This window comes from Natrix helvetica (genome assembly GCF_964273705.1).
Source record: "Natrix helvetica genome assembly, chromosome: 4".
Lineage (NCBI taxonomy): Eukaryota > Metazoa > Chordata > Lepidosauria > Squamata > Natricidae > Natrix > Natrix helvetica.
Window position 1 is genome coordinate 170,460,111 of NC_138550.1, and position 13,742 is coordinate 170,473,852.

The 13,742-nt window shown below is 50.2% G+C and overlaps 1 protein-coding gene across 2 annotated transcripts in view; it reads right to left on the reverse strand.

The window, feature by feature from the left end:
* The window catches only part of LOC309391461 (1-phosphatidylinositol 4,5-bisphosphate phosphodiesterase gamma-1-like), a 73,403-nt gene extending 60,171 nt beyond the window's left edge, over positions 1 to 13,232 (reverse strand). The window contains exons 1-2 of one of the 2 annotated variants that reach the window (XM_081951947.1): positions 13,037 to 13,232; positions 11,881 to 12,210 (exon numbers count right to left, since the gene is read on the reverse strand). In XM_081951947.1, the coding sequence (XP_081808073.1) occupies positions 11,881 to 12,115 (235 nt within the window). In that variant the 5' untranslated portion in view covers positions 12,116 to 12,210; positions 13,037 to 13,232. Of the gene's footprint in view, positions 1 to 11,880; positions 12,286 to 13,036 lie in introns of those variants that run through there. The other variant, XM_081951948.1, reaches the window with a different exon arrangement.
* Between the last annotated feature and the right edge of the window lie 510 nt (positions 13,233 to 13,742).

Sequence of the window (13,742 nt, forward strand, 5' to 3'; positions counted from 1 at the left end):
TAGTGGTTGCCTGGAATAGGGCGACGACTGGGGCCTTGGACCGGGTTGCGCCTTTGCGACCTCTCCTGCGGCATCGACCCACCCGGGCTCCTTGGTTCACTGAGGAGCTTAGGGTGATGAAGCGCCACAGGAGACGTCTAGAGAGCAGGTGGAGGTCCTCACGCTCCGAATCTGACCGAACACAGGTAAGAGCCTATTTGCGGACTTACCTTGTGGCAATAAGAGCGGCCAAACGTAGACATTGTGCTGCTCTTATTGCGTCCGCGGATAACCGCCCTGCCGCCCTGTTTAGGGTGACTCGCTCCCTTCTATCGCAGAGGGTGCGGGAGACACCCTTACAGGGTAGAGCAGAGGAGTTTGGGGAATATCTTCAGGACAAAATCGATCAGATCCGGAGCGGGTGGACCTCCGTCAGTGGACCAGACGAGCCGCCAACAGCGAGTCTTGAGAGACCACTCTGGGAGGAGTTTGACTCTGTTGCCCCCGAGGATTTGGACAGGTTGCGTGGACGGCTGCGACCCACCACTTGTTTAACGGACCCGTGCCCCTCCTGGCTGGTACTGGCAGCCTGGGAGGTGACACGAGGCTGGCTCCTGGGCCTGGTGAGCGCATCATTGGGTGAGGGTTACTTACCAACCGCCTTGAAAGAGGCGGTGGTGAGACCCTTGCTCAAGAGGCCTTCACTCGACCCAATGGAGCTAGCTAACTATCGTCCAGTCTCCAACCTTCCCTTCGTGGCGAAGGTTGTTGAGAATGTGGTGGCGCAGCAGCTCCCGCGACACCTAGACGAATCCGATTATCTAGACCCACGCCAGTCCGGCTTCCGACCCGGGCACAGCACCGAGACAGCCTTGGTCGCGTTGGTCGATGATCTCTGGAGGGCCAGAGATAGGGGTTGCTCCTCTATCCTGGTCCTATTAGACCTCTCGGCGGCTTTTGATACCATCGACCATGGTATCCTATTGCGCCGGTTGGAGGGGATGGGAGTCGGAGGCACCGTTTTGCGGTGGTTCGGCTCCTACCTCTCTGACCGGAAGCAATGTGTGTTGACAGGGGGACAGAGGTCGTCCCTGAGGCCACTCACTTGTGGGGTGCCACAGGGGTCGGTCCTCTCGCCTCTCCTGTTCAACGCATATGTGAAGCCGCTGGGTGAGATCATCCGTGGTTTTGGGGTTGAATATCACCTCTACGCTGATGATACTCAGCTGTATATTTCAACCCCAAACCACCCCAACGAGGCTGTCGAAGTGATGTCCCGGTGTTTGGAGGCCGTCGGGGTCTGGATGGGGGACAACAGACTCAAACTCAACCCCTCCAAGACCGAGTGGCTGTGGTTGCCGGCACCTCGGTTCAGCCAGCTGACTCCATCGCTGGCCATAGGGGGCGAACAGTTGTCCCCTGTGGAGCGGGCGCGCAATTTGGGTGTCCTCCTTGATGCCCGGCTGTCAATGGAGGACCATGTGACAGCCGTGGCAAGGGGGGCATTCCACCAGGTTCGCCTGGTGCGCCAATTGCGCCCCCTACTGGACCGGAGTGCCCTGCGCACGGTCACTCATGCGCTGGTGACATCTCGCCTGGACTACTGCAATGCTCTCTACATGGGGCTTCCCTTGGGACGCATCCGGAGACTGCAGCTGGTTCAGAACGCAGCCGCGCGGGTTATTATGGGAAGCACTCGTTACTCCCACGTAACACCTCTCCTGCGCGAGCTGCACTGGCTACCTGTAGCCTTTCGGGTGCGTTTCAAGGTATTGATTACCATCTTTAAAGCGCTCCATGGCAGAGGACCTAGTTATCTGCAGGATCGCATCCTACCACACACGTCCCTGCGACCTATCCGCTCACACAGGGAGGGGCTCCTCCTGGTGCCGTCTGCCAGGCAATGCCAGCGGGCGACACCTAGGAGTAGATCCTTCTCTGTGATGGGCCCAACCCTCTGGAACGACCTCCCCCCAGACATTCGAACCACCACCGACCTCCGCTCCTTCCGGCAAAAGTTAAAGACTCACCTATTTCAATCAGCTGGCCTGGCACCGTCTTAGTTTTACCTCCCGGGATTTATTTATTTTAATTGGGTTTTAAGGGTTTATAGGCTTTTAACGTATTATATTTATTATTCGATTACAGTCTCATAACCTCCTTCACCAGTATTAATTTAATTGTTTATGTATGTATTTTAGAATGTATTTTAGTGACTGTACACCGCCCCGAGTCCTTTCCGGGAGAGGGGGCGGTCTATAAGTGTGAATAATAAATAAATAAATAAACTGCACAAATCACATCCTGTCACTTCCTGCCTAACTTCTCAGAAATCTATTGGAGAAAATGCAGAAAACGTTTGGTGCTGTGCACGCCAAGGAAATGGGCACAATCCTGCTTCCTACAAGCTGTTTCTGGTCCGGTTGCCCCGTGGTTTCATAATAAAACATTCTGGGGATACGGTGCATGGTCGGATAATAACCAACAGAACGGTTGCAGGAATTGGGTATGTCTAGTTTAATGGAAAGAAGGACCAGGGGAGACATGATAGCATTGTTCTGATATCTCAGGGGTTGCCACAAAGGAGAGGGAGTCAAACTATTCTCCAAGGCACCTGAGGGTAGAACAAGAAGCAATGGGTGGAAACTAATCCAGGAGAGAAGCAACTTAGAACTGAGGAGAAACTTCCTAACAGTGAGAACAATTAACCGGTGGAACTTCTTGCCTCCAGAAGTTGTGGTTGCTCCATCGGTGGAGGTTTTTGAAGAAAAGTCTGGACGGTCACTTGTCTAGAATAGTATATAGGGTCTCCTTTTCAAACAGGGGTTGGACTAGAAGACCTCCAAGGTCCCTTCCTATTGTGTTGCTCTGTTATTACTTACTAACCTCTCAGGTTCAGGAGAGGCACGAAAGAATCGGGCACAATTTCTGCATTTGGGAGAGGAAATTTTGTAGGAATGACACACACACACATCAGTCTGGGAGACCCTACAGAAGACCGCATCTATCCCTCCCCCTCCCCTTTTCCTGCCTCCGTTGCTCCCTCTGCTCCCTCAACTCCCATCCACACGTCAGTGGTCATTTCCTAGGGATGAGACTTTCTGCAAATAGCAGCCTGCAAACTGCAGAAAAAGAGACCTTCTCACAATGATTTTGCCTTTCTGGCGTTTCTTCTAAATGAGCCATGTGTTCGAAGAATGCTTGAGTCATAGGTTTTATCCCGATAAGGTCCCGTTTTTAAGCGCCCCCCTTGCAAACCGCTTTGGGCAAGTGGGGCAAGAAAATTAAAAAGGTGGACCGCAATTAGTAATCGATAACAAATTGTCTGGGATCAACGGTTAAAGTTTTGCAATTCTAAGAAAAAAGGGGAAACCATTATTCAGAAATTCCCCAGATGTGGAACAACACAACCAGAGAAGTGATTTCAGAGGATTGCACAGAATTTCCACTGGAATGGAAAATGTGTCGATGACTTGCAACTAAACGCTGTTTAAATCCATGGGACTGAATTCCTAGGCAAATTCCTTCAGCTTTTTAAAATAATTTAAGTTAGTGATCATTAGGACAAATGGCTGCATAGAAAGCAGCCGGGGTCCCTCAAAGAAGGGCAGGAGTCAAAAAAAATATATCAATATGGTAGGAACAACCGTGCCCATAAGAAAGACGGTTTAGTCTAGGGCAGGGGTGTCCAAACCACACTTGGCCAATAAAGAATAAAGAATTCAAACAACCCTTGTCCCTCTCTTATACAGATAGTCCTCAACTTACAACAGTTTGCATAGTGACCGTTTAAAATTACAACGGTGCTGAAAAAAGTTACTTATGACCGTTTTTCACACCCCTGTAAGGTCCCCATGAGCATACGATTAAAATTCAGACATTTGGCAACCAACTCATAGTTATGACGGTCACAACATCCCGTGACTATCTTTTGCGACCTTTTGACAAGCAAAGTCCATGGGGAAGCCAGATTCATTTAACAACCATGTTACTAACAGAAGAGTTATAGTGATTCACTTAACAACGGTGGCAAGGAAGATTGTAAAATGGGGCAAAAGTGACTCAACCAATGTCTCACTTAACGACAGAAGTTTTGGGCTCCATTGTGGTTGCGTGTCAAGGACTATCCATATGCCCATCAAGTTCCCAACTCTCCGGGGGGAAATAGGGAAGAAAATAATAATATATAAGTATATATTCAAAAGTAAGATACAAACGGGGAAACATAATCAGGATAGATTTGAGAAGGGAAGGGAACAAGAAATGATATTTAACTATTTTTGGGTCTGCGGAAATACCACCCCAAGAAAATAAAAATTAAGAGCTGGAAGAGACACATACAACAATAGAAAAAGAAAGGAAGAGAGGAGGAGAGGAGAGGAGAGGAAGAGGAGGGAAGGAAGAGAGAGGTGAGGAGAGGAAGATGGAAGGGAGAAGGAGAGAAGGAGAGAGGGAAGGAAGGGGAAGAGGAAGAGAGGAGTAGGGGAGAGGTAAGGGAGGAAGGAAGGGGAAGGAGAGAGGAAGGAAGAAAGGAGGGAAAGGAGGGAGGGAGAAAAGAAAGGGAAAAGAAGGTGGGATCAAAAGGGACGAGGGATGGTAAACGAAGCAACCCAAATGGCATGTTATAACCCTGTAAATGGAACGACGAATGTAAAAAAGAATAATAACTATGTGAATGTGTTCGTATAATTGTATATAGAGAACAAAAAAACAACAACCACTTTTTTTAAAAAAAGTTCCCCACTCAACAAACAAAACCAGCTGCTCCTCGTCCTGGCATTTTTCTCCCTGGCACAAGTGGAGAATATATTTGGCCTGGCATTTCCCCAAACCATTCCATGGCAAAAGAAAACAAAAAATAAAATAAAATAAAAACGGAGTGGGTGAAGGCCTTGTTAGTGGACGGGCAGCCTGGAAAAGAGACCGGAAGGTTATTTCTGCGGTTGTGAGTCGCTGGCACAACCATGCCCATCCCTGCCCACTCGGTGGGATGGGCCCCAAATGGCTGATTGTCTGCAGAAAAAGGAAACTTAAAGGCCTTAAAAACAGCCACCCCCTCCGCCTCCCCTCTTCTCGGAAGGGTCATTTCCGAGGATCAACACAACCTCTGGATGACTCCCAGCTGCAAATGGGGGCGGGGGGGGGGCGATTTTTATTCACTCCAGTGTATAAATAGCATGGAGTAGAGTCGGGGAGGTTTTTATGGCGTCTGGCGCGGCCTCTCCCACCTCAGAGACCCCCGGTTGTCCAAAGGGAAGTTGATGCGTTCCTGCATTTAGGGCACAGGAAAGTTTGGAAACCATTCCTGGACTTTGTGCTTGAGGTGGGGGTGGGGGTGGGGAATGAAGCTCTGGCGAAACCATCCTGGATTTCATGAGATCATAAAAATAGGGATTTTAGGGAAGAGTTTGTCGTGACAGCGAATGACACCTACGTTCTGCACATCTGGGAAGGTGGGACTAGAACTCACAACCTCCTGGGGATTGGCCTAAAGTCACCTAGCCATCTTTCACGCCTAAGGCAGGACTAGAACTTACAAACCTCTTGATGGTTGGCCTAAAGTCACCAGCCATCTTTCACGCCTAAGGCAGGACTAGAACTCCCACCTTCCTGGGGATTGGCCTAAAGTCACCTAGCTATCTGTCACGCCTAAGGCAGGACTAGAACTCCCACCTTCCTGGGGATTGGCCTAAAGTCACCTAGCCATCTTTCACGCCTAAGGCAGGACTAGAACTCCCACCTTCCTGGGGATTGGCCTAAAGTCACCTAGCCATCTTTCACACCTAAGGCAGGACTAGAACTCCCACCTTCCTGGGGATTGGCCTAAAGTCACCTAGCCATCATTCACACCTAAGGCAGGACTAGAACTCCCACCTTCCTGGGGATTGGCCTAAAGTCACCTAGCTATCTGTCACGCCTAAGGCAGGACTAGAACTCCCACCTTCCTGGGGATTGGCCTAAAGTCACCTAGCCATCTTTCACGCCTAAGGCAGGACTAGAACTCCCACCTTCCTGGGGATTGGCCTAAAGTCACCTAGCCATCTTTCACGCCTAAGGCAGGACTAGAACTCCCACCTTCCTGGGGATTGGCCTAAAGTCACCTAGCCATCATTCACGCCTAAGGCAGGACTAGAACTCCCACCTTCCCGGGGATTGGCCTAAAGTCACCTAGTCAACCCTCCCTAGCACACACACACCCCTCTTCCATGTGCAGCTGCTCTGGGTGGACTCTGGCAGGCCAAGGCAGGAACAAGAGTCCGGAGGATGGGGTGGGGGGGGGCAGCTAGCCAGGAAGAGGACGCATCTGGAAGAGGACGCAAGCTGGAACAGAAGTTGCCTGCAGAAGTTGTGAATGCCCCAACACTGGAAGTCTTTAAGAAGATGTTGGATAACCATTTGTCTGAAACGGTTTAGGGTTTCCTGCCTAGGCAGGGGGTTGGACTAGAAGACCTCCAAGGTCCCTTCCAACTCTACTATTGTATTGTATTGCATCTATGTCACCATCTGCATCTGGAACCAGTGCCCAGCACATCCCCTTGCATGTCCGGGAGGGGGGGGGGAAAGGGAGACCCCCTCCCTCCATCACCTTTTGCCACAGACGGCGCTACTTCCTGGCCCTGCACATAAGGGAGCATCTGATTTCATGCAAGCCATGTTCTCTTCCCACACGGCATGTTCGCCCTTCCCCTTTCTCGCCACAGCCTTGCCCGCCGGGGGCCTTCTTGATGGACTTTCTGTTCACGTCAAGTGTTTGCGCAGGAGAGACTTCCTGGGTGATCACACCTCATGCCCAATTAACCAGTGGAACAGCTTGCCACCAGAGGTTGCAGGTGCTTCATCACTGGAGGCTTTTAAGAAGAGACTGGACAGCCATCTGTCTGAAATGGTAGAGCAGAGGTCCCCAAACTTAGCAACGTTAAGACTTGTGGACTTCAACTCCCAGAATTATCCAGCCAGCTCTGCTGGCTGGAGAATTCTGGGAGTTGAAGTCCACAAGTCTTAACGTTGCCAAGTTAGAAGACCTCTATGGTAGACAGTCTCCTGCTTGAGCAGGGGGTTAGACTAGAAGACCTCCAAGGTCCCTTCCAGCCCTGTTATTCTGTTAAGAAGAAGAAGGAGCTGCTAAGTATTTATCCCGAAAGCAGAAGGGCAGATGGTGCCTAGCAGATCATGGATTTTTCTGCAGTATTTGAGACTATTTATTTATTTCTAATGTCAATGTCAATCAAATGGATGGTAACCTTATCAGGATGATGACATGAAGATAAACAAAGGGCAGCGATGTTGAAATCTACACCCTTATTTGTCAAATGTGGCCCCTTGAAGATGCATGGACTTCAACTCCCAGAATTCCCCCAGCCACCAAATTTGGACTTCAACTCCCAGAATCTTCCCCCAGCCAATAGGAGTGGACTGGAGAATTCTGGGAGTTGGAGTCCATATACCTTAAAGTTGCCAACTTTGCAAAACCACTGATCTACGGAGATCCTTTCTGGGCCAGAAAAATTAGGAGATTCGCCAGATCTAAAATAATAAGCAAAGGGGATTTTTGTGAGAGGCTTGATCCAATGGGAGGCAGACAGGCAGACGTTCGTCTTGTCCGTGAATCTCGCCAGCATGGGCTTCACAACTGCCAAAACCCCGGTTGTTTATTTATTTAGCCACAAAGACAGGCATCCTTTGTGTGACACACAGGCAGCCCTGGCGCCCAGCAGGGCCGGGTCCGTGGGCTGGGAGGAAGCGGCCGAGATAATGAAACCGGCCGGGGGCGTGTTCGCCTTTAGGCACCCATTCGCTTTTGCCAATCCTTAAAACCGAGGCTTCACCTGGCGGCACCTTTCCCCACGCACAACTTTGACCCAGACCAACCAGAAGATATTTTGTGGGTGCTTGGATTTGCCTGCGACAGGCTGCAAAAATTAATTGTGTTTTTCATCCCTGGGGAAGCCCACATAATTTATTTACATATAGCCACGAGGTAAAAAAAAAGATGCGGAGACTCTAGAAAGAGTGCAGAGAAGAGCAACCAAGAGAATTAGGGGGCTGGAGACTAAAACATATGAAGAACAGTTGCAGGAACTGGGTATGTTTAGCTTAAGAGAAAGAAGGACCAGGGGAGACATGATAGCAGTGTTCCAATATCTCAGTGGCTGCCCCAAAGAAAAGGGAGTCAAGCTATTCTCCAAAGCACCTGAGGGCAGAACAAGAAGCAATGGGTGGAAACTAATCAAGGAGAGAAGCAACTTAGAACTGAGGAGAAATTTACTGACAGTTAGAACAATTAATCAGTGGAACAGAAGTTGCCTCCAGAAGTTGTGAATGCCCCCCAACACTGGAAGTCTTTAAGAAGATGTTGGATAGCCATTTGTCTGAAGTGGTGTAGGGCCTCTTGTTTGAGCAGGGAGTTGGACTAGAAGACCTCCAAGGTCCCTTCCCACTCTGTTATTCTGTTACGTCCACAAGAGACTGAAGGAGCTGGAAATCCATCCCAAAACATCTACTCTCTCATTGGCTCCTCACATTGGCATCAAAGCATCTGGCACCACCAACGTTGGACTTACAGGCCAACCAAAGGAAATGATTCTCGCACAACCTCTCCATTGCATTCACCTGAACTGCTGTACCGGCCCCTGGCTCTCTGTTGCATCACAACCCCCATCATCCCCAGCCAGCCAGCCAGCCGAAGGAGACAGAGCTCTCTTCCCGAGTGAGCAGGGAATTTCAAACGGCAACAATTTTGGAAGGATAACAGGAAAGCAACACAACGGTGGAACGTGATGCCTTGTCCCTGTGTCATCAGGCCAACGACGTGCGACACAGGGGTGGCTCCACAGCTGCACACACACAACTGTGTTGCTCTCACAAGCCTTGGGAAGGCAGCAGCGTGGATCGTTTGCTACCGAATCAGGGTTTTGTCGAGCTTCAAGGGAGACGATATGCAGGCCGCAATTCAAATGTACCATTTTCCAAGAGTCAGAGTGGCACTTATCACAAAAAAACTTCCCGGCGATTTAAAGAACACACAACTGTGTGTTAATGAGACAACACACAACCTGCCTCTCCTTTTTCAGAAGGCGAAATGAGCTGGAGAACCAAATTAGGCAGGGGGTCTCTTTAAGAGGACGGGACCTGAGTTGTGTGTGTCTTATTGTGGTGACATCACATTGGTATGATGCCATTGTGGTGGTGTCGCTTGCGCCACGCAGCTAGACTCCGAGTTGTCTTTTAGAGCACTATTTTTCAATCTGGGTCACTTTAAGAGGTGTGGACTTCAACTCCCAGAATTCCCGAGCCATCTGGCTGGGGAATTCTGGGAGTTGAAGTCCACACCTCTTAAGGTGACCCAAGTTGATAAAAATTGCAACTTACAACAGTTCATTTAGTGAACATTTGAAGTTACAACATCACTGAAAAAAGTGACTTATGACCGGTTTTCACACTTACGACCATTGCAACATCCCCCATGGTCACGTGATCAAGATTGAGATGTTCGGCAACTGACTCGTATTTACGATGGTTGCAATGTCCCAGGGTCCTGTGTTCCCCTTTGGCGACCGTCTGACAAGCAAAGTCCTGATTCACTTAACCACCGTATTACTAACTTAACAACTATGGCTAGAAAAGTCGTAAAACGGGGCAAACCTCACTTAACAAATGTCTCACTTAGCAACAGAAATTGTGGGCTCCATTGCCGTCGTAAGTCGAGGACTACCTGTGCTTAATTAAGTCGAGGACTACCTGTGCTTAATTATTAAATCTGGGTGCCACCAACTCTGCAACATTCACAGGAATTTACCACAATACAGATACAGGCAAACACAAACATCTACAGCAGTCTGGATTTCAACTCCCAGAATTCTGGGAGTTGAAGTCCAGACATCTTCAAGTTGCCAAGGTTGACAAACACTGATCTACAGGGAAGGTGCAAAACCTGTTGGTATTTTTGGGAAGCAAAAATCTTTAATTTGCAAAATCTTTAATCACTTCTTGTTGAATCTTAGGGGGAGAAAGTCTCAGCCCTTCCCCTGGGAATTCCACACAGCCTCTTTGCTGTTATAGGTTTGCCATGTGTGTTCCAAGCTAGGCAAACTAATTTATTATTTCCCCGTGGATCTTTTCTTCTTAATAAATGTATTAAATGTATGAATACATTTGTTCAATTTACTTTCCAAAGCACCTGAGAAGCAGGACAAGAAACAATGGATGGAAACTAACCAAGGAGAGAAGCAACCGGGAACGGAGGAGAAACTTCCTGACAGGGAGGACAATCAACCAGTGGAACTGCCTGCCACCAGACGTTGTGGGTGCTCCATCATTGGAAGTTTTTGAGAAGAGATTGGACAGCCACTTGTCTGAAATGGTATAAGATCTCCTGCTTGAGCAGGGGGCTGGACTAGATGACCTCCAAGGTCCCTTCCAGTTGTATTTTGATTCTATTCCGATTCTGATTTGCAGAGCTGTAACTCTAATTTAATGCCCTTTGTGCGTTCTTGTAAAGGCCACTGAAAGATTCTTTACAATAAGATGGGATAACATTGGCCACTTTTAAGATTTGTGGACTTCAACTCCCAGAATCCCCCAGCCAGCATGGCTGCCTCTGGAATTCTGGGAAGTGAAGTCCACAGGTCTTAAGGTGACCAAGGTCAGACATCTTTGCACAGGTATACATTAAATCAGGGGTGTCCAAACTTGGGAACTTTAAGACTTGTGGACTTTAACTCCCAGAATTCCCCAGCCAGCATGGCTGCCTCTGGAATTCTGGGAAGTGAAGTCCACAGGTCTTAAGGTGACCAAGGTCAGGCATCTTTGCACAGGTATACATTAAATCAGGGGTGTCCAAACTTGGGAACTTTAAGACTTGTGGACTTCAACTCCCAGAATTCCCCAGCCAGCATGGCTGGCTGGGGAATTCTGGGAGTTGAAGTCCAAAAGTCTTAAAGTTCCCAAGTTTGGACACCCCTGCATTACATCATTAAACACAAACAAATTCCTTCTATTCCCTGGTTGTAGGGCAGATTCAGAAGTCTCACAAGGATGTTGTCGAAGAATGACGCACTGCCTCCACATTACGTCCCTGTTGTGTGTACAAAAATGAGGAATCAAAGAATCCACCCAGACCAAAATCAATCGGACAACTCTTGACTGGTCTGCAGGGAGTCCTCAACTTACAACAGTCCATTTAGTGACCGTTAGGAGTTACAACGGCACTGAAAAAAGGGACTTATGACCGTTTTTCACACTTACGACTTTTGCAGCGTCCTCATGATCATGTGATCAAAATTAAGACGCTTGGCAGTTGACTCATATTTACGACGGTCGCAGTGTCCTGGGGTCAGGCGATCCCCTTTTGTGACCTTCCGATGGGCAAAGTCAAGGGGGAAGCCGGATCCGCTTAACAACCAGGTTACTAACCTACCAATTGCAGCGACTCACTTAACAACGGTGGCGAGAAAGATCGTACAAGGACTCACAGAACCAATGTCTCACTTAGCAACGTCAATTTTGGGCTCAATAGTTTTAAGCTAATTCAGATTTTTGCACACACACACACACACACCCGCAAAGCCCAGAAGCCAAAAATCCTGACAATGGAGAGGATGAGAAGGAATATGGACACTGAATGGCAGAATGAGCTTTGCAGGCCAGGAGGAGAACCTTCTGGAGAAGGATGACCGGAAGGGAGGCAGACCGAGGTCTTCTCCTTCCCCTTTCCTTCTGAGGAAGACCAGAGCAGATGTGTGGAGACTCCCCTTCCTGGTTCTGGGTTCCACCTGGGAGTTCCAGAAGGTGAGGTCCCAGAAGCTCTGGAGGCCCCATATGAGGAAGCTTCCATCCATTGGGTCCCTCCCTTCTTTGGGATGGTTCTCCTGCTCCCGCCAGCCCCAAATTCCCGGCACTCACCGTCCCCCTCCACCTTCTCGGGAGTCCTGCTCCAGACAATCTGACGGCTCTTCAGCCGGACTTGAAAAGTCCTCCTTTCGGGCCTCTGGGACTTCTTCTGGTAGAACAAGGTCAGGATGGTGCCCATCTCCAAGCACTTGAGAACCTGGGCCATGTCCGCCCCGTTGGCCGTCTCCATCCGGGAGGGGTCCTCCAGGAAGCCATTGGTGAAGCTGTTCAGCCTGGAGAGGGACATCTTTCAGCACATGGCCAGGAGGGGCCTAGCGACGGGAGTTGGGGGTCTCCTCTGGGCCACCAAGGCAGGTTGCAAGGGTGCTCCCCTTCGGTCCCCTGAGGGAGAATTGGAAAAGGGTCCATCATCTTACACGGAAAGAGAGAAAGAAAGAGAGAGAGAGAAAAGGAGAGAGTGAAGAGATCAGAATAAAAGGGAGGAAAGGACAGAAGAGATAAAGAGAAGGAAGGAAAAGGAGGTGGGAAGTGAGAAAGAAGGAAAGAAAAGAAAAAGGGAAGGGAGGGAGAGAGGAAGAGAAGAAGGAGGGAAGAGAGAGAAACTGAAGGAGCGGGAGGAGGGAAGAGAGAAAGGCGAGAAAGGGAGGGAGGGAGGAAAGAAAGAGAAGGAGGGAAGGAGAAAAAAGAGAAGGAAGGACAGGAATAAGGAAGGAATGGAAGGAGGGAAGAGAGAAAGGCAAGAAAGGAAGGGTGGGAGGGAGGGAGGGAGGAAAGAAAGAGAAGGAGGGAAGGAGAAAAAAGAGAAGGAAGGACAGGAATAAGGAAGAGAAGGAAGGAGGGAAGAGAGAGAGAAGGAAGGAATGGAAGGAGGGAAGAGAGAAAGGCAAGAAAGGAAGGGTGGGAGGGAGGGAGGGAGGAAAGAAAGAAAAGGAAAGAGGGAAGGAGGGAAGGAAAAAAGAGAAGGAAGGACAGAAAGAAGGAAAGAAGGAGGGAGGGAATAGAGAAACTGAAGGAAGGGAAGGAGGGGAGAGAGAAAAGGAAGGGACAGAAGGAACGGGAGGATGAGAGAAATGGAGGAAAAGAAAGGAAGGAACGAAAAGAGAAAGAGGGAGCGAAGGAGAACAGGGGAAGGAAGGAAGGAGGGAATGGAGAAACCGAAGGAAGGGAAGGAAGAAAAGAAGGGAAGAAGGGAGGGAAAGAGACCCACCTTCGGCGTCCTTCACGGGAGCATCTCTCCCCTCCTCTGGGGAGGCTGATGGAGGGGAGGGGGCGCGTGGGGGGGGGCGCTGGCCTCAGCCCGTCCGGGGGCCGCCCAGGGGCTGCATTGCGGGGCCGGGAGGGGCGGCCGGGGGTCTCGGCGGAGGCGGCTGCGGCTGCAATGGAGGCGCAGAGGAAACGCCGCGGCGCCCGGCCGGAAAGCCTCGGGAGGAAGGGAGGAATTTGGGGAAGGGAGGAGCGGAGCAGGAGGAGGAGGAGGGAAAAGCGGGGGGGGGGGGACGGGCTCGGGGAGGGGGAGGGCAGCGGCGGCGGGCGACCCCTGCAGGCGGCCGGAGAGCCTGCAGCCGCCCGGCCAGCGGTGCCCAAATGCTAGGGGCTTTTTTTTTTTGCACCGGGGGACACCCTATTTCTGGGCCTGGGGACCCCCACCCTAAATGAAGGCTGCCAGGTTAAAAAAAAACCTTCGCCCCCCAAATGGGGGCTTGGAGGTTCCTCTCCCCCCAAAAATGTAGGGGTTGGGCTGGGGGGCAATGCAGTGGCACCCCTGCTCCCCCCTTGCAAGGGGTGCCCTTGTAGGTTGCCCCCCCTCAGACCAAAGTTTTCTGCCCCCCCCCCCCTTTCCTCTCCTGCCATCTAGCCAGCTTCCGAGCGGCCCTGTTGGTCCGGGGGTCTCCTTGGGAGGAGCGTCTTTTGGA